At 38.4% G+C, this 23264-nt stretch overlaps 1 protein-coding gene across 2 annotated transcripts in view; it reads right to left on the bottom strand.

Moving 5' to 3' along the window:
• The window catches only part of COL21A1 (collagen type XXI alpha 1 chain), a 222849-nt gene that overhangs the window by 28175 nt on the left and 171410 nt on the right, over nucleotides 1-23264 (bottom strand). The window contains exon 17 of one of the 2 annotated variants that reach the window (XM_088831150.1): nucleotides 22683-22736. In XM_088831150.1, the coding sequence (XP_088687276.1) occupies nucleotides 22683-22736 (54 nt within the window). Of the gene's footprint in view, nucleotides 1-22682; nucleotides 22737-23264 lie in introns of those variants that run through there. The other variant, XM_088831151.1, reaches the window with a different exon arrangement.

The following is a 23264-nucleotide window of genomic DNA, read 5'->3' as shown; positions in this document are numbered from 1 at the left end:
ATGCATTATTTAGAAAAGACAAGATATCACTTTATACTTTTCCACATGCAATGGAATATTAAACTCCTGAAATCAGAGCATCTTGGGTCAACTCTGACTAGACTGGGTGCATTTCGGATGGTATGGTTGTTGACTCTTGGATCAAATCTGCTGTTAAGTAATGCAATTATTTCAATGTACAAAAACAAATCTAATCAAATAGTGGAATTTTTAAATAAAAAATTTCAACCTCTCTACAGAGTTTTACAGATAGTTATTATCATACAATTGTCAAAATATTAGAAGTATATAGTTTTCTTCTATTATATCAAGAAGTGATTTGCTCATTCCTAAAGATGCAATGAATACAGTACACATATACTGACAGTATCGTTCTTATTAGCTACAGACATTATAAATCATTATTAAAAGAAGCAGTTGAAAGTTTGGATTCTGGAGTCAGTCAGCCCTTCATCTCGTACTGACTGACTCCAGGCCAGATATTTAAATTAGAATCTGTGTCCTCATCTTATACATGATGGAAAATAACGGAACGTAGCTCTGTGGTTGGTGTATTGTGTCAGTGAGTTCTCACGAACACTCAGCTCGAGCTTCCTGGGTGGCTCAGACGGTAAAGAGTCTGCCTGCAATGTGGGAGACCTGGGTTTGATCCTTGGGTCAGGAAGATCCCTCGGAGGAGGAAATGGCAACCCACTGCGGTACTCTTGCCTGGAGAACCCCCATGAACAGAGGAGCCTGGCGGGCTACAGTCCATGGGGTCGCAAAGAGTCAGACTCACTGAGCAACTAAGCACACAGCTCAGAGCTTGGACTGAAATAAACACATTCTCATGACTTTTCAGAGCTCATTCCTGAAAGTCGCAAAATAAACGAAGTCAGTTCTTTTCCAAGACTCAATTTTTGTTTTCCTTCATTTTGAGGATTTTATTTTTCTCTTTCTTCTTTTTTATCATCTTTCCACCTTGCCTTCCTCTACCTCATTCCCCAAAGTTCAGTGTTCGAGATGACGCTGGCAATCTAACGCTTACCACTAGGGGGCACCAACAGGTTAGCAATGCCTCTCATTCACTAACCTTGCCTTTTCATGTTTGGCTGATTGTGACTGCAGAAAAATACTATAATGAGGTTCCAGATCAAGATGGAAAATTAGAAGGATCCTGAGCTCATCCCCTCTCATGGACACATCAAATCACAACTGCATAGGGAACAACCATCTCTGAGAACAACCTGAAAACTAGCAAGACAGATTTTCTACAATTCAGGACAAAAGGAAAAGGCTACAGAGGGGCAGAGAAGCAACCTGGTTATAATTCTCATCCCCAGTGTGAAGACCCACCAGTGGGAGGGGTATCACAGCTGGAGAGGTGCCCCCTGAGGAGTGAGGGGTGTGAGCCCCATGTCAAGATTCCCAGCCTGAGGCCCTACACTGGGAAGATGAGCTCCATAACATTTGGCTTTGAAAACCAGTGGGGTTACACTTGCTCCAAGTCCCAGGACAGATGCAGCAGCTTGAAAAGCTCCTGGGTCATAGGAGAAGGAGATCCTTTGAATAATTTATGGCACGTGCTGGGGGACAGGGATCTGGTGGAGCTTCTCTGGGGTCAGAAGTGCTGGCAGGCATCACTCTTTTTCACTCTCCTTCTACCTAGCTGACCTGGTACTTCTGGCATTCTCTATCAACCTAGCTAATACCATGCATCCCTTCCCCAGCATTCCCCAGAGGACCTGCCCTCGCTGCCTACTGTAAAGCACCTCCCTCCCCATCCTACACAGCAGGCTTCCCCAGCACCCCACCAAAGCAGCTCCTGATCCAGGGAATCAACCCTGGAGCCTGCAGCCATCACAGCCCAATCACAATAGGAGGACACACGTGACCCACACAAGAGATACCCCAGAAAGCATCTGACTCTGGTGACCAGAGGGGACTGTACTACTCAGCTCCACGGCACATCTTGTACATAAGACTGTCCTTTCAAATCTGGGAGATGTAGCTGTTATACCTAGTACATAGAAAGAGACATATAGATTTAGGCAAAGTGAAGAGATGAAAGAATACCTTCTGCCCTTCTGCATGAAAGAAAAAGACAAAACCTCAGAGAAAGAACTAAATGAAATGGAGATAAGAAATTTTCCAGATAAAGAGTTCAAAGTAATAGTCTCAGAGATGCTCACTGAACTCTGGAGACAAATGGCCTAACTCAGTGAGAACATCCATAAAGAGATAGACAATATTAAAAAAAAAAAAAAGCAACAGGAACTGAATACTGAATATGAAATGAAATGCAGACTGGAAGGAATCGACAACAGATTAGAGAATGCAGAAAAATGGATTAGTGATCTGGAGGACACAGTAGTGGAAATCACCCAATAGGAGTAGAAAAAAGGAAAAAGAAACCAAAAAAAGAAAAAAATTAGGATAGTTTAAGGGATGTCTGGGACAACAACAAGCATACCACCATTTACATTATAGGGGTTCTAGAAGGAGAAGACAGAGGAAAAACCGATAGAGAATATATTTTTTTAAAAAAATACTGCCTGAAAATTCCCCCAACCTAGTGAAGAAAATAAACATCCAAGTTCAGGAAACAAAGAATCACAATCAAGAGGAATCCAGTTGACATTATAATTAAAATGTCAAAAACTAAAAAGAGCATATTAAAAGCAGCAAGAGAAAAGCAAATAGTTATATACAAAGGGACTTCCATAAGACAAGACTACCAGCTGATTTTACAACAGGAACTTTATAGGTCAGAAGGGACTGATGCAGTATATTCAAAGTACTGAAAGGAAAAATAATTACTATCAAAATACTCTACCCTGAGAGATTATCATTCAGAAATGAAGGAGAGATAGTTTCCAGACAAACGAAAGCTAAAAGAGTCCTTCACCACTAAACCAATCTTATAAGAAATGCTAAAGGGACTTTTTAAAATAGTTTTAAAAAAAGGGTCATCACTAGAAATAAGAAAATTATGAAAGAAAAAAATATCACTGTTAAAGGCAAGCATATAATAAAGGTAGTGGATCAACCAACTAAACTCCGAGTATGACATTTAAATACAAAAGCAGGGAAATCAGAATATCTAAAACAGTTAAGTGATACATAATATTAAAAGATGTAAAATATGATTCCAGAAACATAAAACACGGTTGGGGGAATTAAAATATAGTGCTTTTTGAGTGTGCTTCAACTTAAGCAAACATCAATTTAAAAATAGACTGCTATATACAAAGGTTGTTATATATGAACCTCATGGTATGTACGAACCAAAAATCTATAAGAGATAAAAAAATAAGGAGAAATTTGAATACAATACTAGAGAAAACTATCAAATCAAAAATGAAGAGACAAGAGAAGAAAATAAAAACAGAAAAGAACTAAAGAAACAACCAGAAACAATTAACCAAATGGCAATAAGTATACCTATCAATAATTACTTTAAATGTAAATTAACTAAATGTGTCTAAGGTGACTGAATGGATTTGAAAAAAGACCCATCTATCTGGGTGGGTCTACCACCAAGAAACTCACTTTAGACCTAAAGACACACAAGAGACTGAAAGTGAAGGATGGGGAAAAAATCTCCATGCAAATAGAAACAAAGAAAGCCAGGGTACCAATAGTTAAGACAGAAATCTGTTAAAAAGACAGGGCAGGGCATTATATAATGGACAGAGGATTGATCATATAAGAGAATATAACACTTGCAACATCTTACACTCAAATTAGGAGCGACCAATCACATAAAGCAAAAATTAATAGACATAAAGGGAGATACTGACAGTAAAACAATACCAGCAGCAAACTTTAATACCCCATCCAGATAGAAAATCTTTGCACTTAAAAGACACATTAGGCCTAATGAACTTTATATATATATAAAGTTCATATATACACATATAGGATATTCCACTTCAAAACAACAGAATACCCAGTCTTTTCAAGTCAACAAAGAACAATCTCCAGGATAGACGACATGTTAGGCCACATGTGTCAATAAATTTAAGAAAACAATCTTCCAACCACAATAGTATGAAACTAAAAATCAATTACAAGAAGAAAACTGGGAAGAACACAAATACATGGAGGCTAAGACTCTTGAGAATCCCTTGGACTGCAAGGAGATCAAACTAGTCCATCCTAAAGGAAATCAACCCTGAAGGTTCACTGGGAGGACTGAGGCTGAAGCTGAAGCTCCAGTACTTTGGCCACCTGATGTGAAGAGCTGACTCATTGGAAAAGACCCTGATGCTGGGAAAGATTGAGGGCAGGAGGAGAACAGGACGAAAGAGGATGAGATGGGTGGATGGCATCACCAACTCAATAGACATGAGTTTGATCAAGCTCCGGGAGATAGTGAAAGACAGAGAGGTCTGTCATGCTGCAGTCCACAGGGTCACAAAGAGTCAGATACAATTGAGCTACTGAACAGCAACAAATGGAGGCAAAATAAAATGCTAGTAAACAACCAATGGTTTAACAAAGAAATTAAAGATGAAATCAAAACATAGTGAACAGACCACCCACTAGCAATGATACTGAATCAGTAATCCCAAAACCCTCAATAAACAAGACTTCAGGACAAGAAATCTTCACAGGTGAATTCTACCAACATTTGAAGAAGAGTTAATACCTATCATTCAGAAACTACTCCCAAAATACTGAAGAAAAATGAATACTTCCAAACTCATTCTAGGAAGACAGCATTACCATGATACCAAAACCAGATAAAAACATTTAAGAAAAGAAAATTATAGGCCAATATTCCAGATGAACACTGATGCAAAAATCCTCAGCAAAATATTATTATAATAGACTGAATTCAATAATACATTAAAAGGATCACACACCATGATCAAGTATGGTTTATCCCTGGGATGCAAGGATGTTTCAATTTCTGCAAATCAATCAATGTGATACAACACATTAACAAAACAGATGATAAGGATCATGTGATCATCTCAATAGATGCAAAAAAAGCATTTGACAAAATCCAACATTCATTAATGATAAAAAGTGTCTACAGAGCGGACAAAGGGAGCCTACCTTCACATAAGAAAGGCCATATGTGACAAACCCACAGCTAACATCAGACTCAACAGTGGAAAGTATTCCTGCAAGGTTAGGATTAAGACAAGGACAGCCATTCTCTCCACTTTTTTTCAATATAGAACTGAAAGTCCAATTAGATAAGAGAAAGAGATAAAAGGCATCCAAACTGCAAAGGGAGAAGAAAAACCGTCACTATTTGCAAATGATATACTATATCTAGAAAACTAAAGTCTCCACTGGAAAACAGTTAGGACTCATCAGAGAATTCAATAAAGTTGCAGGATATAAAACTACTACGCTGTTACCCTTGAGGAATACAGGCTTGAACTGCACAAGTTCACTTAAATGAAGATTTTTTCAAAAGTCAACAGTATAAGATCTGCAGTTGGCTGAATCCAAGGATGTGGAATTCAGATAGAGACACAAAGGAACCCAATACATGGAGGGCTGACTAAAAGCCACATGCAGATTTCTGACTGCATGGAGTGTCAGTGCTCCTAATCTCCTAAATATTTAAGGATCAACTGTACACAAATATGTTGCATTTCTTTACACTAATAATAATAGAAACAGAAATTAAGAAAACAATCCCATTTACAATATTACATCAAAAATAAAAAATGCCTAGGAATAATTTTAAACAAGCAGTGAAAGACCTGTACTCCAAAAACTGTAAGATATCAGGGAAGAGATTGAAGATGACACAAATAAACGGAAAGATGCACCATGATCATGGATTGAAAGAGTTAATGCTAAAAATGTCCATACCACCCAAATAAATCTATAGAAACAATGCAATCTCTAAGAAAATTCCAAAAGGTATTTTTCATAGAACTGGAATACATAATCCTAAAATTTATATGGAACCACAAAAGACCCTGAGTAGTCAAAGCAATCTTAAGGAGAAAAAAGAAAGCTGGAGATATCCTGCTTCCTGATTTCAAACTAGAAAGCTATAATATCCTAAACATTGCAGTTCAGTTCAGTCACTCAGTCATGTCCAACTCTTTGCAACCCCATGGACTGCAGCACACCAGGCTTCCCTGTCCATCACCAACTCCTGGAGCTTGCTCAAACTCATATTCATCAAGTTGGTGATGCCATCCAAGCATCTCATCCTCTGTCGTCCCCTTCTCCTCCTGCCCTCAATCTTTCCCAGCATCAGGGTCTTTTCCAATGAGTCAGTTCTTCACATCAGGTGGCCAAAGTATTGGAGTTTCAGCTTCAGCATCAGTCCTTCCAATTAATAGTCAGGCCTGATTTCCTTTAGGATAGACTGGTTTGGTATTGGCACAAAAATAGATCAATGGAACAGAACAGACAGCCCAGAAATAAACCCACACTTACATGATCAATTAATTTACAAATAAAAAACCAAGAATATAGTGGGGGAGAAAAGTCTCTTCAGTAACTGAGATGGAAAAACTGCACAGTTACATGCAAAATAATCAAACTGGAGCACTGTCTTACACCATAAACTCAAAATGGATTAAAGACTTAAAAAGTAAGCTGAAAGCATAAAACTCCTAGGAGAAATTTTTTGGATCTGCCTCCTCAAGCAAGAGCAACAAAACCAAAAATAAACAAATGGGACTATATCAAACGAAAAAGCTTTCATACTGAAGGAAACCATAAACAAAACGAAAAGGTAAACCTACTGGATGGGAGAAGATATTTGCAAATAATGTATTTGGTACTCTTGCCTGGAAAATCCCATGGATGGAGGAGCCTGGTAGGCTGCAGTCCGTGGGGTCGCTAAGAGTTGGACACGACTGAACGATTTCACTTTTCACTTTCACACATTGGAGAAGGAAATGGCAACCCACTCCAGTGTTCTTGCCTAGAGAATCCCAGGGACAGGGGAGCCTGGTGGGCTGCCGTGTATGGGGTCGCACAGAGTCGGACACTAATGAAGCGACTTAGCAGCAGCAGAGGGTTAATATCCAAAATATACAAAGAATTCATATAAGTCAACATCAAAAAATAATTAATCCAATTAAAAAATGGGAAGTGGACCTGAATAGTCATTTCTCCAAGAAAAGCGTACAGATGGAGAAATATACATGAAAAGATGCTCAACATTGCTAATCATCAGGGAAATGCAAATTAAAATCACAATGAGTTATCACTTCACACCTGTAAGTATGGCTATTAACAAATAGACAAAAAGTAGCAAGTATTGGTAAGGATGCAGAGAAAAGGGAATCCTTGTTCACTGCTGGTGGGAGTGTGAACTGTTACAGCCACTACGGAAAATAGTATGGAGGCCCATCAAAAAATTAAGAACAGAACTGCCATGGTCCAACAATTCCACAATTCTATTTCTGGGTATTTATTCAAAGTGAAAACCCTAACTTGATAAGATGTATGCAGCCTGAGTTCACAGTTGCATTATTGACCACAGTCAAGATGCAGAAGAAACCTAAGTTCTCATCTGTAGATGAGTGAATAAAGAAGCTGTGGTGTATGTGTGTGTATATAAATATATATAGGGTGTGTATATATATATAGAGAGAGAGAGTGTATATTATATATTTCATTTTATGCTACAGCAAAATAAGTCACAGAAAGGTAAATATCATATGATTTCACTTATATGCAGAATTTTAAAAACAAAGCAAACAAATAAACTAAACAAAATAGATAAAGACTCATAGATACCATGAACAAAGTGGTAGTCCTCAGAGGGGATGGGTGGGGTGCTGGGCAAAACAGGTAAAGGAATTAACACACATAAACTTTCAGTTATAAGACAAATAAGCCACAGGGATGTGGAGATGTATTGTACAGTACAGGGAATATGGTATATAATATTATACTAATTTGGCATGGTGACATGGTTACTAGACTTACTGAGGTTATCAATTCATAACAGAAATGTCTAATTATAATGTAGTATAGTGACATTGTACACCTGAAAATACTGTAATATTCTATTTAAATTATACTTAATTTTTAGAAAGGGAAAATACTATAATGACTTTCACTTTTTAAATATTTCAAGTATGTCTCATTACTATTTTTGAGAAAGAAATATGGCTAAAAGCTTTAAATATGTTTGCAGTGGAACTCTGCAATGTTTTCCAATTTTTTTAAATTTCACACTGACAGACCATTACAAATGATGTACAAAAGTTTATTTTGCAGTGAAATAATTCTGAAGAGAAGTAACTCACAATCATAGCTGCCAGACCTAAAAGAAACCTTAATACAAGTACTTGCAATAAATCCTTGTAAGGATCAGTTTTATGACACCCTTTAAAACAGTTTTACTATTCCCTTTCATCTTTAAGGGGACAAAAAGTAATCTAAGAAACAAAGGTTGAATTTATTCTCCCTAGTCTACAAACTAGGACTTACTTGGAGCTGTACTCAAAATAGCCAAAGATAATTTCAACAGAAAATGCCTTGCAAATAATTTTGATCTACTTTGTTTATATATAACAGAAAATACCACCAGTTTGACATAATAAGCTACAGAATGAAACCAGGACTATCATAGGAAGACTCTGGGAGAACCCATGGAAAGTTGCTTCATGTTACTTGCATTTTTCTTTCGCACCTAAAGTCATCTCTATATTTTCTCTTTTCTTTTAAAATTTTTATTGACATATAGTTGATTTACAACGTTGCATTAGTTTCAAGTGTACAGCTGGTGATTCAGTTATTTGGTGGTGGTGTTCAGTCGCTCAGTCGTGTCTGACTCTGGCCCCGTGGACTGCAGCACGCCAGGCATCCCTGTCCAGCATCTCCCGGAGCCTGCTCAAACTCAAGTCCACTCAGTTTGTGATGCCATCCAACCATCTCATCCTCCGTTGTTCCCTTCTCCTCTTGCCCTCAATCTTTCCCAGCATCAGTGTCTTTTCTAATGAGTGAGCTCTTCGGATCATGTGGCCAAAGTACTGGAGTTTCAGCTTCAACATCAGTCCTTCCAATTAACATTCAGGGTTGGTTTTTTTAGAATGGACTGGTTTGATCTCCTTGCAGGCCAAGGACTGGAGAAGGCAATGGCAAGCCACTCCAGTACTATTGCCTAGAAAATCCCATGGATGGAGGAGCCTGGTAGGTTGCAGTCTGTGGGGTCGCTAAGGGTCAGACCCGACTGAGCGACTTCACTTTCACTTTTCACTTTCACACATTAGAGAAGGAAATGGAAACCCACTCCAGTGTTCTTGCCTGGAGAATCCCAGGGACGGGGGAGCCTGGTGGGCTTCCGTCTATGGGGTCACACAGAGTCGGACACGACTGAAGTGACTTAGCAGCAGCAGCAGCAGGCCAAGGAACTCTCAAGAGTCTTATCCAACACCACACTTCAAAAGCATCAATTCTTCAGTGCTCAGCCTTCATTATGGTCCAACTGTCACATCCTATGACTACCGTAAAAACCATAGCTTGGCTAGATGGACCTTTGTTGGCAAAGTAATGTCTCTGCTTTTTAATATGCTGTCTAGGATGTTCATAGCTTTTCTTCCAAGGAACAAGAGTCTTTTAATTTCATGGCTGCAGTCATCATCTGCAGTAATTTTGGAACCCAAAAAATTAGTCTCTCACTGTTTCCATCGTTTACCCTTCTATTTGCCATGAAGTGATGGGACCAGATACCATGATCTTAGTTTTCTGAATTTCTGAATGTTGAGTTTTAAGTCAGCTTTTTCACTTTCTTCTTTCACTTTCATCAAGACGCTCTTTAATTCCTCTTCATTTTCTGCCATAGGGTGGTGTTACTTGCATATATGAGGTTACTGATTTTTCTCCCAGCAATCTTGATTCCAGTCTGTGATTCATCCAGCCCAGAATTTCACATGATGTACTCTTCATATAAGTTAAATAAGCATGGTGACAATATACAGCCCTGCTGTACTCCTTTCCCAATTTGGAACCAGTCTGCTGCTCCACATCCGGTTCAAACTGTTGCTTCTTGACCTGCATACAGGTTTCTCAGGAGGTCGGTAAGGTGGTCTGGTATTCCCATCTCTTGAAAAATTTTCCACAGTTTTTTGTGATCCACACAGTCAATGGCTCTAGGGTCAATGAATCAGAAGTAGACGTTTATCTGGAATTCTCTTGCTTTTTCAATGATCCAACAGATGTTGGCTATCTGGTCTCTGCTTCCTCTGCCTTTTCTAAATCCAGCTTGAAGATCTAGAAGTTCTCAGTTCATGTATGTTGAAACCTGGCTTGGAGAATTTTGAGCATTCTTTGCTAGCATGTGAGATGAGTGTAATTGTGTGACAATTTGAACATTCTTTGGCATTGCCTTTCTTTGGGATTGGAATGAAACTCACCTTTTCCAGTCCTGTTGTCACTGCTGAGTTTTCCAAATTTGCTGGCATATTGAGTGCAGCACTTTCACAGCATCATCTTTCAGGATTTGAAATAGCTCAGCAGGAATTCCGTCACCTCCACTAGTTTTGTTTGTAGTGATGCATCCTAAGGCCCACTTGACTTCACATTTCAGGATATCTGACTGTAGGTGAGTGATCACACCATGGTGGTTATCTGGGTCATTAAGATCTTTTCTGTATAGTTTTTCTGTGTATTCTTGCTACCTCTTCTTCTTATCTTTTGCTTCTGTTAGGGCCATACTGATTCTGTCCTTTATTGTGCCCATCTTTGCATGAATATCTCTAATTCTTTTGAAAAGATCTCTAGGCTTTCCCATTCTATTGTTTTCCTCCATTTCTTTGTACTGATCACTTAGGCAGTCTTTCTTATCTCCGCTTGCTTTCACTGGAATTCTGAATTCCAAGTGTGTATCTTTCCTTTTCTCCTTTGCGTTTCACTTCTCTTCTTTCCTTAGCTATTTGTAAGTTATACATGTAACGTCCATTCTGTTTCAGACTCTTTAGTTATACATATACATGTATCCATTCTGTTTCAGATTATTTTCCCATACAGGTTATTACAGAGTATTGAGTACAGCTCTGTTATACAGTAGGTCCTTGTCAGTTATCCGTGTTTTATATAGCAGTGTATATATGTCAATCCCAATATTCTATGTTTTTAATCCAAGAAGATATTCTAACAAATTTTGTTGTTGTTAAAGTACTGTTTTTCATGACAAGAAAAAAAAGAAAAATGCTTATCAAATTGAAATAATACGCCTGATAACCCAGAGGATGAAAGGAAGAGGACTGAGAGACCCAGGGGCAGAAACTGTACTGCCATATCACAGGAAAGTCATGTAACTTTCCTGAACCAAATCTGGGAAAGTAACCTATCCTTCGACATGAGTCAAAAGTGAGCATGCATCTGAAGTACAGTACCAAGTAAAAGGAATAGATACCTGTAAATGTATGTAAAACTGAAAACAATTCCACTTGAAAGATAAAGTTCCTAAATCATACCAGAGTTGCTCTAAAGTGAGCTCAGACTCTCTGAAAAACCTATAAAGTGCGGGCTACACTTTTGGTTCCATGGAAGTCAAATTGTGGCAAATTTCTCATTAAAGAGAAAATAAGAAATTAATTTTTCCAAGACCTTTTTAGCTGACTCAGTGGCTAAGTAAAAATTGTACGTCTTTTTTTTTTTCAGAAAAATCTGAAAATTATATTTCTTTTTTCCTTTTGCTTTTTTTGCAATTTCACATATTCTAGAAGTCACCAAACAAAAAAATATTTTAAAACACCAAATCAAGATGAACAAAACATGAATGTTAATTTATATGGTTAAAAAAACCCACTTATTTGAAAATTGTATTAAATTTGCTATCTTCTATGTATCTTATGGACTTCACTGGTGGCTCAGATGATAAAGAGTCCGCCTGCAATGCGGGAGACTTAGGTTCAACCCTTGGGTTGGGAAGGAAAAGGAAACACATTCCAGTATTCTTGCTTGGAGAATTTCATGGATAGAGGAGCCTGGTGGGCTACACTCAGACACGACTGAGCAACTGTCACTAATGTGTTTTAATTATAATCATATTTTTAGATATTGTGTATACTATTACATTTAACCAGTGCACACTATGCATATCTCCATTTTTCCTATTGAAACACAATGAGATGATAGATTAATTAACAGTCACTAATGGAAAAATCATCACACTGGCGTAAGAGCTTCACACATGAATTTGGGTGGGCAGGAAACAAAATATTTAGTTGATAACATGACCCAATAATATTCCATTGTACGGAAATACTACATTTTGCTTATCATTTCATTAGTTGACAGGCATTTGGGTTGTTTCCACTTTTTGGTTATTATGAATAATGCTACTGTGAACACTTCAACACAAGTTTTGTGTGGATGCATGCTTTCAGTATACCCATGTATCTTGAGTATACACCTAGGCATGGAATTGCTAGCTCATATAATAACTCTATGTTTAACCATTTAAGGAACTGCCAATCTGATTTCTCAATGGCTGTACCATTTTATATATAAATATATTATTCATATATATATTTCATGCTATACCAGCAATATATTGACTCCTATTTCTCCAAATCTTCATCAATGCTTATTATTGTCTTTCTTATTAAAACCATGCATCTTAGTGGATGTGAAGTAATATCTCATTGTGATTTTGATTTTTGACTTTGATTAGGTATTTCCCTAATGACTAATGATGTTGAATGTGTTTTCACGTGTTTATTGTTATTTTCCTTTTTTTTTCAGTGTTCTCACACATTAAAAAAAATTTTTTTTCTTGGAGTACAGTTGATCTGGAGTACAGCAAGGAGGTCCAAACAATCTATCCTAAAGGAAATCAGTCCTGAATATTCATTGGAAGGACTGATGCTGAAGCTGAAACTCCAATACTTTGGCCACTTGATGCGAAGAACTGACTCACTGGAAAAGACCCTGATGCTGGGAAAGATTGAGGGCAGGAGGAGAAGGGGACGACAGAGGATGAGATGGTTGGATGGCATCACCAATTCAATGAACATGAGTTTGAGTAAACTCCAAGAGTTGGTGATGGACAGGGAAGCCTGGCATGCTGCAGTCCATGGGGTTACAAAGAGTCAGACATGACTGAACAAATGAACTGAACTGAACTGGAAGGAAAAATACACAAGAATACACAGAAGAATTGTACAAAAAAGGTCTTACTGACCTGGATAACCACAATAATGTGATACCTCACCTAGAGCCAGATGTCCTGGAGTGTGAGGTCAAGTGGGCCTTAGGAATCCTCCCAATGAACAAAGCTAGTGGAGGTGATGGAATTCCAGCTGAGCTATTTCAAATCCTAAAAGATGATGTTCTTATACTGCTGCACTCAATATGTCAGCAAACTTGGAAAACTGAGCAGTGGCCACAGACCTGAAAAAGGTCAATTTTCATTTCAATCCCAAAGAAGAACAATGCCAAAGAATGTTCAAACTACCACACAATTGCACTCATTTCATGATAGCAAGGTAATGCTCAAAATCCCTCAAGCTAGGCTTCAATAGTACATGAACTGAGAACTTCCAGATGTATAAGCTAAACTTAGTAAAGACAGGAACCAGAGATCAAATTGCCAACATCATAGACAAAGCAAGAAAATTCCAGAAAAACATCTGCTTCGTTGATTATGTTAAAGCCTTTGACTGTGTGGAAAATTCTTCAAGGGATGGGAATATCAGACCATCTTACCTGCCTCCTGAGAAACTTGTACGTCAGTCAAGAAACAACTGTTAGAACAAGACATGAAACAATGGACTGGTTCCAAATTGGACAAGGAGTATATCAAGGCTGTATATTGTCACCCTGCTTATTTAACTTATTTATAGAGTATATCATGTGAAATGTCAGGCTGAATGAAGATCAAGCTGGAATTAAGATTGCAAGGAGAAATATCAATAACATCAGATATGGAGATGACATCATTCTAATGGCAGAAAGTGAAGAGGAACTAAAGAGCCTCTTGAAGTTGAAAGAGGAGAGTGAAAAAGCTGACTTAAGACTCAACATTAAAAAAACTAAGATCATGGCATCTGGCCCATCACTTCATGGCAAATAGATGGGGAAAAAATGGAAACCGTGACAGACTTTATTTCCTTGGGTCCCAAAATCACTGTGGACACTGACTGCAGCCATGAAATTAAGAAACAGCTCTCCTGAAAATCATTTGTGTTGGAGTATTTTTGATTTATGGATTTCTACCAACTGAATTTTCATATGCCTCTCTGATTAAAAACTACTGTAGATCATTCTCTCACCAATCTTTAACCTTTCAATAAAAAAAAAACTTCATACTCTGCCTTTCGTGATTAACTTCACTTGCCTTTAATGGCTTTTAACAGTCTTTGGCTACCTGATGCGAAGAGCTGACTCACTGGAAAAGATCCTGATGCTGGGAAAGATTGAGGGCAGGAGGAGAAGGGGCGACAGAGGATGAGATGGTTGAATGGCATCACCAACTCAATGGACATGAGTTTGGGTGGACTCCGAGAGTTGATGATGGTCAGGGGTCCTGGCGTGCTGCAGTTCATGGGGTCACAAAGAGTTGGACATGACTGAGCAACTGAACTGATGTGAACTGAACAGTCTTAATCCACTGTTTATCTTATTCCAGGATTTTGATACACTTTTCCGTACAACATATGTTTCTTGAGTGAATTTTCTGTTTTCCTAAGTAAAGAATAAATGTTCCAACTAAAACCACTTGGTACAGTGTTGTACTTTCCATAATTGCTCAGCAAATATTTGCACCTGACTACTCATCTTAATAAGAGCTGTCAACAATTCTAAAGCTCTCTGTGTATGAGTGTTCAGTCGCTCGGTCTTGTCAAACTTTTGCCACCATATGGACTGTATCCTCCCTGTCTCCTCTGTCCATGGGATTTATCAGGCAAGAATACTGTACTGGGTTGCCATCTCCTCCTCCAGGGGATCTTCCAGACCCAGGGATCAAACCCACATCTCCTGCATCGGCAGGTGGATTCTTTATCACTGTGTGACCTCAGTTTAGTTCAGTTCAGTTGAGTCGCTCAGTTGTGTCCAACTCTTTGCAACCCACGAATCACAGCACGCCAGGCCTCCCTGTCCATCACCAACTCCCAGAGTTCACTCAAACTCATGTCCATCGAGTTGGTGATGCCATCCAGCCATCTCATTCTCTGTCGTCCCCTTCTCCTCCCACCCCCAATCCCTCCCAGTATCAGAGTCTTTTCCAGTGAGTCAACTCTTCGCATGAGGTGGCCAAAGTATTGGAGCTTCAGCTTTAGCATCATTCCTTCCAATGAACACCCAGGATTGATCTCCTTTACAATGGACTGGTTGGATCTCCTTGCAGTCCAAGGGACTCTCAAGAGTCTTCTCCAACACCACAGTTCAAAAGCATCAATTCTTCGGCGATCAGCTTTCTTCACAGTCCAACTCTCACATCCATACATGACCACGGGAAAAAACATAGCCTTGACTAGATGGATCTTGGTTGGCAAAGTAATGTCTCTGCTTTTTAATATGCTATCTAGGTTGGTCATAACTTTCCTTCCAAGGAGTAAGCGTCTTTTAATTTCATGGCTGCAATCAGCATCAGCAGTGATTTTGGAGCCCAAAAAAATAAACTCTGACACTGTTTCCACTGTTTCCCCATCTATTTCCCATGAAGTGATGGACCAGATGCCATGATCTTTGTTTTCTGAATGTTGAGCTTCAAGCCAACTTTTTCACTCGCCTCTTTCACTATCATCAAGAGGCTTTTTAGTTGCTCTTCACTTATTGCCATAAGGGTGGTGTCATCTGCATATCTGAGGTTATTGATATTTCTCCCAGCAATCTTGATTCCAGCTTGTGCTTCTTCCAACCCAGTGTTCCTCATGATGTACTCTGCATAGAAGTTAAATAAGCAAGGTGACAATATACAGCCTTGACGTACTCCTTTTCCTATTTGGAACCAGTCTGTTGTTCCATGTACAGTTCTGACTATTGCTTCCTGACCTGCATACAGGTTTCTCAAGAGGCAGGTCAGGTGGTCTGGTTTTCCCATCTCTTTCAGATATTTCCACAGTTTATTGTGATCCACACAGTCAAAGGCTTTGGCAGTCAATGAAGCAGAAATAGATGTTTTTCTGGAACTCTCTTGCTTTCTCCATGATCCAGCGGATGTTGGCAATTTGATCTCTGGTGCCTCTGCCTTTTCTAAAACCTGCTTGAACATCTGGGAGTTCACGGTTCACATATTGCTGAAGCCTGGCTTGGAGAATTTTGAGCATGACTTACTTGCGTGTGAGATGAGTGCAATTGTGCGGTAGTTTGACCATTCTTTGGCATTGCTTTTCTTTGGGATTGAATGAAGACTGACCTTTTCCAGTCCTGTGGCCACTGCTGAGTTTTCCAAATTTGCTGGCATATTGAGTGCATCACTTTCACAGCATCATCTTTCAAGATTTGAAATAGCTCAACTGGAATTCCATCACCTCCACTAGCTTTGTTCGTAGTGATGCTTTCTAAGGCCCACTTGACTTCACATTCCAAGATGTCTGGCTCTAGGTCAGTGATCAAGTTATATAAATAAGCAGGGTAGGAAGCCCCTAAAGCTCTCTACTAGTGGTTTTAATCCAGTTTTTATATATATTGTTCAGAAGTTCTTCATATTTCAGCTAAATCCATCAATAAAGCATCTTCTTTATCCATAGATAGCAGAAACAAAGAATACTGTATCACAACAAAAATTATTCATAGTTTTTAGAACAAATAAATCATTATGCAATTCCTTTACTCTAATTTTAATTTTACTTTATAAATTACTCTTTATACTTTATTTTCAAGAAATATTTTTATTGAAAAAGTCTCAGAACTTATGTTATAATTAAATCACTAAAATAAATGCATATTCTAATATCTCGCGTTGATAATTTTCATTTGATTAGATTAATTGTGAATCATTAGAGTAGTACAGGACTTCTGGAATGTATTAATAAATACTAGTCTGCTGCTGCTGCTGCTAAGTCACTTCAGTCGTGCGTCCGACTCTGTGTGACCCCATAGACGGAAGCCCACCAGGCTGCCCCGTCCCTGGGATTCTCCAGGCAAGAACACTGGAGTGGGTTGCCATTTCCTTCTCCAATGTGTGAAAGTGAAAAGTGAAAGTGAAGTCGCTCAGTCGTGTCCGACCCTTAGTGACCCCACGGACGGCAGCCTACCAGGCTACTCCATCCATGGGATTTTCTAGGCAAGAGTACTGGAGTGGTTTGCCATTGCCTTCTCCGAAATACTAGTCTACTCATGATTAATCTTTTGTTAAAATATACCCTTTTTCCTATAACTTCCAAAGTGTGTGAATCTTTGCCAAAAGCATTTCAAAGCCATAATCTTTTAATGAAGCAAGATCAAAATTAGGTAAGAAGCTAATAGTTAAGTGATTACCAACAATTCTAGGTACTTAGCTAGTTTATAAAATGAAGACCGAGAAACACCCCTAACTATAACTAAACTACTTCTATTTTAAACAATGGAACACTTTAGTTCACTATTAAAAGTTACAAAAATAATTTTATAAACTAAGCACCTAGAACTATTAGCAATAAGTTAACTAATTATTAGCTTCTTACCTGATTCTCAAAAATAAAAATGTATTTTGATATAAGCAAAAATTGTCAAGTACTTTTTCAGAAATTCCCCATCTGTGTTTTCACCTCCCTTAAACATACCTAGAACATCAATGATATTCTGGTGTCAACTCTCAAAGCATCAAAACATTTGATTCAGTATTCAGTGTGATACACACTGAAGCATTTTGAAATTTTTTTAAAAAAACAGAAACTAAGAAAGAGATCTTTAAAATGAAATGATCTAGTTACCAAAGGATGTGTTCATCAGCTCATACAAAAAAATATAGCTACCACACTCATGAAAATAGAATGTGATATTTCCTTATTTCATCTGGATGAAATGTTAATAGCCATCTAGAGAGATCATAACTGTGTATTACAATAAAATATGCCTTTGTCTTGAACAACACTGTTTTCTTAATTATGTATTTTCATGCCTTGAAAACAGAACTTATTTGGACAAATTCAAGGATATCATATAAGGACCTTATAGCAAAAGCTTTTAATGAAAGTATACAAACCTCCCTTGGTCCCATTATGACTGCAGAAGATAATTTTAAAGCCAAAATCTTAAAAGCCTTGAAATCTAGACCCAATATCCTATACCAATTGTAGTGTCAGTTTCCTTTCAACCAGTCTCTTCAAAACAGAGATGGGTGTCATCAGTCCCCACAGCAGCAGAAACACAGAGCCCTGGAAGCAACAAAGACATTCTCTCAACTCAAAGCATTTGTCACCTATTCTGAGAATAAATCATGCATCCTTTCATACGTTCAACTGAATTTATTCATCTTGTCATTTCAGGATTCAATAAAGCCTCTTTCAAATTAAAGAAATGAGTGAAGAAGATTCAAATAAAGCATCCTTAAATCTTACTAACAGTCTAACAATGATTTTAAAAGATTTCTTCAAAACATCAGCAAGAAATATAATCAGTACCATAATGCACAGAGCTTCTAAATTTAAAATCCACGGTGTTGTTTTATAAAGTTCTTCGATGGTGGTCAGATTTTACTGTATCAGTGGAATTATTTGTGATAGGAAAGAAACATATTCATAGGTAAACCTAGTGGGACTTGATGAACTAATTTGTAGATAACAGGCCAACGTTTGCTGTTAAGATTAAAGGACATTTTTGCAGTCATGACCAAACATTCTTTGGGGGACCAAAAAGTTGCATATACTGGTTACAAATGTAGTAACACCTGTAGACCAATGGGATATTTATGTGTTTTAATTCAAAATGCACTCTAAGAGTTATTTTCAATCAGGTTTAAAAACATAATCCTGGAACTAGCACTATTACAATAATAAAGACGATTGAATTTTCAAAATGTTCTCAGTTGTTAAATGTGAGTTGCCTTCACCCTAAGTGCCTTGTGAAATTCTTAACAGCAGATATCAGGTTTAAAAGGTTGTTTCACTCAACACATACCAAGGAAGTGCCACTCCTGGTTCCTGAAAGAGGAGTGGGGAAAAAAAAATTTTACAGATATGTGCCGACTTTAAAAAGCTTGCCATACAACTACAAATCAAATAAGAGCAACATCAAAGCTAGTGGGACTTTTGTTTCCTCTTACCTTTCTCCCTTAAGTAAAAAATAAAGCCAAATGAGTAAATAAAGACACGTCCACATTGCTAGTATACAATAAAGTAGATTATTCCATGTGGGAAACAACCAGAGCAACTCAACATTAACTTCCCTCAAGGATTTTCTGCCCCTGACCTCTGTGCATAAAATGGCATGTCAAATAATCGTACCACAGAAAAGGTGATGAAACAAAACCCTACTTGTCTCTTAAGTAAATGATAACTCGGACCCCCTCAGCAGTTAACACACACTGTAAAGAGAAGCATAAGATGTGGTTTAGCAAGAATTCAAAAGGCACGAGGAAATGAAACAAAAGCCTCTATGAGTCAATGTCCTCAAATACAACACAGGGATCCCCACATCTTCATCTCTGGAAAAATGATACAGCAAGTGTGTGCAGAATAAAATGACTTAAGGCATCCTGAACGAAGAAAGATGTGCTCACCTCCATAGATCCAGGAAGTGTGGCATCCTCTCTCTCATCCTTCAAACAGTGGAACCCAAGTCCTGCCTGCAAGTCCTCACCAAGAGCCATTGCACTCTATGCACAGTGGGTGGGCTGATGATCAGAGAACTAAGGATGTGATGGATCAGACACTTGAGAAGAAAAGCTACGATAAACACAAGACATTCCTGGGCTCCAGCCAGCACAGAACAGCTATGATGAACAGTGGGGGAAATGACGACAGTTCAGGTAACTTGGTCACCAACCCCCAGCAAAAGCCAAGTAGCTGACTGACATGATAATTTGATCTAAAAGCCAATTTGGTCAAAAATGAATGTGCACAGTTATTGTGTCCACTACAGGTAAATTTGTCATGAGGCTGTTCCCATACTGCCCTGTCTCCCCATCCACCTAACTGCACAAGGTAAAATCAGAGTGATTTAGCAAGAAGTTAAGAAAACACATTTCCAACAACTGAGAATTCCTTGAAGCAATCTGATTTTGTGTCATTCCTTGGCACAAAAATGGAAATACAACCTGACAAACTTAATATGTTTGAAAAACAAAAAAACACTGTCTCCCTTGAGAAACTTCAGTTCTGCTCTTGACTGACTAGATCCGCTTCCCTTCAGACAAGACAGGATAACCCACATCAAAGATCCTTAATTTAACCACACCTGCAAAGACCCTGTTTTCAGATACAGTAACATTTACATGTTTTAGTTATTAAGATCTGATACCCTGGTGGGGAACACTTTTCAATCTACTATACCTAGTAGAGTTTTAGAAATTCTAGAAATCTACCTAGTAGATTCATAGAATTCTTCTAAAACTGTCTTGAATTTGACCTACTTTTTTTTGGAACTACATTAGTCCCCATTTTCAATGTCTATGCTAATTATGCAAATAATGGGCCTCTTCTTTAAATGGCTTTGCTACTGTCCCATTTGAAAGTATCATAGGATTACCTCCCCAGCTGAAATAAATCCTTCTTGACTCTACTTCCTGTTCACTGTTTGGTATTCCCGTGCCTCCATCTGTGGGGTAAGACTGTGAGAGCCATCCTTTTTCATATTGCTCACCTCCAATTGACCCCTGGGCATTGTTGTTGCTTTTTTAGTTCATTTCAAACTAGACGCCCTCTCCCCCTCCCAAGTCTGAATGTCCCTGCTTCAGTGGGAGGTGGGGCTGTGGGGCTCAGCTGGCCTCCTGCCAGGCTTTGCCCGCCACCCCAGCCCACTTCCCGTTCTCATTCTGCTGTCGGAGTGACATTCCTAACACATCACTGAACACCCTGCTTCCCTACTTAGAACACTTGAATGACCCTGACAACTCTCAGATTCAAGTCCAAATAGCACAGACATACAAGACATGTTTTGATTTGGCCTCTACCTACCCCTGCAACCTCATTTCTTATTTCTATCCCATCCCCTCCAGCTGTTCTAAGCAGTCAACCAATGTCAGTTCTCTCACGTTTTGGAACATGTTACAGGTTGCTGCCTTAGGAGGCCAAATGGCCAGTCAATTCTTATTCCTCCTCCAGAATTTGGCCAAGAGAGCATCTTGTTTACTCTTTAAATAGATAAATTTTATACAGTAGTACGTGAATCATATCTCAATAAATGATTATTAAAATAAGAATGCATCCTTTTCAATGATGTCCTATTTAGCATCATATACATCTCTGCCAACTTTGCAAGCCTCCTCCATCCCCACCTCGTGTCTCACTCCAGAACATTTTATACAGTGTTTTTGTCTATTGGTATATCTAACTCCTTGAGGGCACGACCATGACAAATTCATCTTCATTTTCTCCTCAATCAATATGATATCTGGCACAAAGCAGACAGTAGATGCTTATTGAATGAATGACTAAAAGATTTTAATTATTAAACACAGTGATATACGGTTGAAACAAATGGTAATAAATCCAGCAAGTGGTAGAACTGAGTTTGTTACCTGGATTGAAGTTAGCTGAGACTCATTTGCCACTCAGAAAGTAAATTACCCTTAGGACTAAAGTACTCTTAGGATTGATCAATACCAGCCTTGAAGTTTCAAAGAACAGGCCTGTGCATGCAGCTGTACTTTAAAGCAATATCATCATTTCCCAGTAAAATACATCCTTTATCCTCAATTTTAATTCCAAGAGTTAGTGTTCACATTTATCAATCCGTTTGCAGGGATGAATCACCATCCTGCTTTTACAAGCTGTGTTTAATTAGCTTTAAAGCATTTATATAAGCTCTCTGTCCTTCTTACCTAAATAACACTAATTTTCTTGGCTGCCACATTTATAGAACAAATAAAGTGAACACATTCCTTTTCCAAAATCTTCATCACAAATACTTAAAACCAGCATCACACACAACAGAAGAGTCTTCATTTCTTTGCATCACAAAATCTAATAGAATTTATTTTCCTGTTTTTCAAAGCTTTTTCACACACAGGAAAAAATATCTGATCTTTGGTAAAGATCGATCTTCATGGGATATATTTCTAGAAACCAAAGTTTCAGTGACTGGCAAAATAACAGAAAAACATAATGATACACATTATTAATTGGAAGAGAATACAGACCAGAAGAATTATATCCAGATAACATGGGCAAACTTTAGATATTTAATCTTCTAATTGCTTTCCCAACAGAGTACATCTCCTGGTGCAGCAAACCTTGCTTCCTTCCCACCAGTCAGCAGGAAGGACAAAGGAGTCAGAGAAAAAGGATTAAGTGATCTTTCCTTGCCTTCTCTGAACTGATGGCACAGGGCAGAGGAGGGGATGAAGTCCCACTCTGTAACTCGCAGCTTTCTATCTGCTGGTTTAGGAGGAAAGGTTAAACCTAAATACCTTCACTATCCACTGTCATTATTCGTTGTCATGTCAAGCGCTTGCTTGTCATTTTTGTGATATAGATTCATTCAGTACATAAATTTCCTGTTAGCAAAACCTTACCCAGTTTGTAAAAGAAGGTTGAATATTTTAATACTTTACAGCATTCCACAGTTCCTACACATCTGGGAGGAGAAGAGGAGAACTTAAATAGTCAAAGGATTTCATGACACATGAAGAACATCATCCTTTAGAACTGAATCCAGAAGGTACTCACAGGTTCTCCTTGAGATCCATCCTGCCCCGGAGCACCTGGAGGTCCTGCTTCTCCCTTTTAATGATAAAAAGAAACAGAGAATGCCATTTGCAGGTATGCTCACTAAAATAGTAATGTGCAACATTACATATATGCAACATTGCCGGCGACCCCAGGGGCTCAGTCGGTAAAAGAATCCACCTGCAATATGGGAGACCTGGGTTCGAACCCTGGGTTGGGAAGATCCTCTGGAAGAGGGCATGACAACCCACTCTAGTATTCTGGCCTGGAGAATCCCCATGGACACAGTAGACTGGCAGGCTACAGTCCACGGGGTCGCCAAGAGTTGGACATGACTGACAGACTAAGCACACAGCACATATATACTAAAGCACATTAGATACAAAAAATTTTAATTACCTCTAGATTTCTTTCCTCATTTAAAAAAAATTTCAAGTATAGTTAATTTACAATGCTATGTTAGTTTCAGGTGTACAGCAAAGTGATTCAGTCACACATACATATTCACGCATATATATACATATATGTATGTGTGTGTATATATATATATATAGTTTTGATGTTTTTTCCATTATAGTTTAT

This window comes from Moschus berezovskii, chromosome 23, assembly GCF_049115385.1.
Source record: "Moschus berezovskii isolate FMDL1 chromosome 23, NW_MosBer_1.0, whole genome shotgun sequence".
Taxonomy (NCBI): Eukaryota; Metazoa; Chordata; class Mammalia; order Artiodactyla; family Moschidae; genus Moschus; species Moschus berezovskii.
This window is presented reverse-complemented; position numbering and strand designations above follow the sequence as displayed.